The sequence below is a fragment of the Charadrius vociferus genome, unplaced genomic scaffold (genome assembly GCF_000708025.1).
Source record: "Charadrius vociferus isolate BGI_N301 unplaced genomic scaffold, ASM70802v2 scaffold477, whole genome shotgun sequence".
In the NCBI taxonomy this organism is placed as follows: domain Eukaryota; kingdom Metazoa; phylum Chordata; class Aves; order Charadriiformes; family Charadriidae; genus Charadrius; species Charadrius vociferus.
The window spans coordinates 5,677,779-5,681,280 of record NW_009649449.1 but is presented as its reverse complement, the minus strand read 5'-3'; the positions used below and the strand labels follow the sequence as shown (position 1 = coordinate 5,681,280).

Sequence of the window (3,502 nt, the reverse complement as noted above, 5' to 3'; positions counted from 1 at the left end):
CGCCGTGGGGCTGCAGGCAGCCAGGTGATGCTCAGCTGCCCTCCCCCGGGCTCGTGTGCCCCCGTCGCCCGTCTCACCGGGGTCCCCCGCGGCCGATTCCGCACGGCTCACCCCCATTTCTCCGTCAGTTCCCGCACGCTGCTCTCCCGTGCCTCCCTGGCGCGCCTGCACACCGCCGGCTTCCCGGAGATCCTGGACCACAACCAGGAGCCGGTGGAAATCTCGGAGCCGGCAGACCCAGCGACTTTCAGCCTGCGGCTGGAGGAAGCCGACCCTCTGCAAGGCAACGAAATAATCCTGCAGTTCCTGGCTTTTGGCAGGAGAGGTGGCAGCTCTTTGTGGTGCCTTCTGCAGGCACATCCCAGGGGCCTCCTCTCTCAGGGACAGTCCTTTCCCAAAATCCCCCAACCTGCTTCCCTGCTTGAGCAGGAGAAGTCCTTGCAAAGGTGCTGCTTCTTCCAGCACTTGCCATGGAGGCAAAGCACCAGAGGGTTTTACAATGATGCTCTTGTCCTTTCCGGGCACTCTTAAATCCTATTCCTTTTTTTTTTGTTGTTGTTGTATCCATTAGCCACAGTGTGATGTAAAAGCTAGTTAACGCAGGGTGTCTCCATAAACGCATATGGAGTTGAGAAAGTTGGTACCTGTGGGGGTGGGTTTGGCTGGATGAGGCCCCACTTGTGTTTTTTTTCCGTGGATGTCAATGTGCTGTGCGAAGGTAAAGCGCTGCCTTGGCTGGGCTCCTCCGTTGCAGCATATGGTGGGAGACAGCTGGAATTATGAAGTTTTTTGGAAAGCCAAGGCAAACCATATGCCTGCTGTCTTCAGAGAAGTCCAAATACTTGTGATGCTGCTGATCTTCTCTTGTTCTCCTGCCTCTCTGTGCGTGCCAAACGCACGAGGAGCTTGTGATGGGGAGGCAGCGCCGTGCCGTGACCTAACCCCAACCCCTCTCTCTCCCTCAAGGGATGCCCGGGACGGCACGGAGGGGACGTGGCCGAAGACCGTCTTCCTCACCTTCCAGTTCTACCGTTTCCCGCCGGTCACCACGCCGCGGCTGCAGCTGGTCAGCACAGATGGGGGGCCGGCGGCCGGGACGGCTGTGCCAGCGCAGCTCCTCGTCCGGGTGAACAAGGACGGAACCCTTGGCACTGGTAAGCTCCAGTTTTAGCATCCTCTTGCGGCTGCTCCTCTTCCATCAGTCAGATCTGGGCTTGTTTCTGGGCTGAGAAACGGGCCGGTGTCTGCTTTAGTGGCAACCCTTCACTAGTTTGCGTGGCTTATCATGAAAAAACGTTCAAAATGTCCAATGTTTGAAGTAAAGCACCGGTAAGTGTTGGTGGCGCGATTTGCACGTCGAGGCTGCCGGCTCCGGCTGCAGCTAAGTGCCTTTGGAAGGAAAGGCAACACGTGAGAGCGCAGCGCCCGGAGTGAGCGGCTCCGATCGGTCCAGCTGAACGCTCTCCTTTATTTCTTCCTGTGTCTTGTTAAATTCTGGTCCTGAGAGACACCAAGCGCTTGTGGCTGACGAAGCTCCTTCTCCGTGTGGAGCTGTTAATGGAAATGAGAGGGAGATCCGTACAGACGGAGTGTTTCTGTGTGAGGCTGCCAATCCTGGGGCGCCTTGGACCTTACTAATTGACCGATGGGTTTGATAAGCGGAGGAGAGGGGGTCCGAGCAGGCAGGCTGCTCTAGAGCAGAAGGGTGTCCCTGTCCCCGCTGATGTACTGGTGGAAGCGCCATTTCCACGACGATGCCGCGTGTCTCGCAGGACCGCCGGGCTTGCAGCTGAAGTACATGGTGGATCCCGCTTTCCTGCGCCCCGGGGAGCAGCGCTGGTTTGTGCGGTACCTGGCTGAGCACAGCCTCCAGATTGACGTCTGGGATGGAGACTCCCTGCTCCTCGTTGGGTCCGCTGCCGTCAAACTGGAGGTATTGGTTATGTTGAAGGTCTTTCCCCTTAAGCCCTCAGGACTGCTAACGATGGAGGAGACCCCCTGCGTAGCATGCAGGAGTGTTAAGGACGAGGCTGACTTTTCCTTTGGTCCCGTGTTGAGATGCTGTTGCGTTACCCTCCTGTCTTCAGTAATCGAGTCGCTGTCAGCCCCTCTGTGTAGCCGAGACCGACGTCAGCCTGACAAGCCCCTAACTGTGGGATTTGTCATCTTCTCCTCAAAAGCGATGGCAAAACGTTAACTTCCTTCCAATTCCCTGGAACTCCTGCCGTGTTCTAGGGCTGAACCCCCCAGACCTAGGACAGACGGAGACATCCTCACCCAGACCGGACTCCCCAGTAACTCGTTACCCCTCGCCCATCCTCGCCTTGTCCCCAGCCCCTGCTGCGCCAGGGCCGAGCAGCCGTCAGGACCCACCACGAGCTGGAGGTGGCCACGACCGAGTACGAGCCGGACGTGACGGTGATGGGCCGGGAGGCGCTGCGGCACGGTGCCCTGCGGCCCCTCGGTGTCCGTGTGGTGGTGAGGGGCCGCCTCCACCTCTGCCTGGCCAACATTGGTAAGAGCCCGCTGCTGATGTGGCCAAAAGGCTTGGGTGCCAGCGCCGGTGCCCCGCAGCACGTGCCCCTCGCCGGGTACCTCCGGTGCCACTCGGAGCCCCCATCCCGGCACCGGCTGGGATGCGGGCAGAGGCGTGCGGCTCCTGGTTGTGCTTGCGATCCCTTCCTGCCTGCTCGGCTGGAAATGCCGGCGCAAGGTGGCGGGGAGGCCGGCGGTGCGGGGACGGCACCGTGCGGTTAGGTGCTAGCAAACAGCACGGGGCTGCGGGGAGAGACGGGCAGCACACACCCGAAAGGAAGCCACGCTTGTAAGAACGCTATTCTTCCCAGAACCTGCTGGGTGCTTCTATTTTATATATTTAATTTCCCGTCCTACAAACGTGCAGTGACTCCAGGTTTTAAAATCTTACCTTCAGAAGAAAGATTAGCTCCATTATAAGATATCTTAAATCGTCGTTTCCATACTTTGCCTGCAAGGGGACGATAAGCTCCTGGGAAGGAGAATCTGAGATTCACAACCCAGGGAGAGGTTTAACTCACACCCGGCAAAAGGAGGGGGAGAGCAACCAGAGTCACTGCACCATGACAACACCGCCCTTTGATTGTTTGTTTTTTTTTTGTTTTTTTTTTTGCCTGGCCTCTTTTTTTTTAAATTTCAAAATACTGTGGTTAAAAGCGGTATTGAATAGCTCGGTACCCCTGCCCGAAGGATGGGGACGGGATTTCTAGGCTGAGTAAATACCAGTGGGTTTTCAGCCTTGTCCGGCGCTGCCGGGCACAGCCGCGGTGGGAGCACGAGTGGCAGCAGGAGCGGGGAGACGCGGCGGCGCGTGGCTGTGCCGGTGGCAGCACCGCAGCCTGGGGATGGAGAACACAGATGAAATGCAGAGCTGGTTTAGGGGCTCAGCGGTGAATCGCTCGGGATGGTGCCGTGCTTTTCGTGCTGCTCCATCTCTGGGCGGACGGCTGTATGGTGACAACAGCAG

The 3,502-nt window shown here is 58.2% G+C and overlaps 1 protein-coding gene across 1 annotated transcript in view; it reads left to right on the top strand.

Moving 5' to 3' along the window:
* Positions 1-3,502, top strand: part of NPHP4 (nephronophthisis 4) — a 141,484-nt gene that overhangs the window by 29,540 nt on the left and 108,442 nt on the right. The window contains 4 exon segments of the mRNA XM_009889689.1: positions 129-338; positions 967-1,154; positions 1,773-1,933; positions 2,335-2,742. Coding sequence (XP_009887991.1) covers positions 129-338; positions 967-1,154; positions 1,773-1,933; positions 2,335-2,742 — 967 coding nt within the window.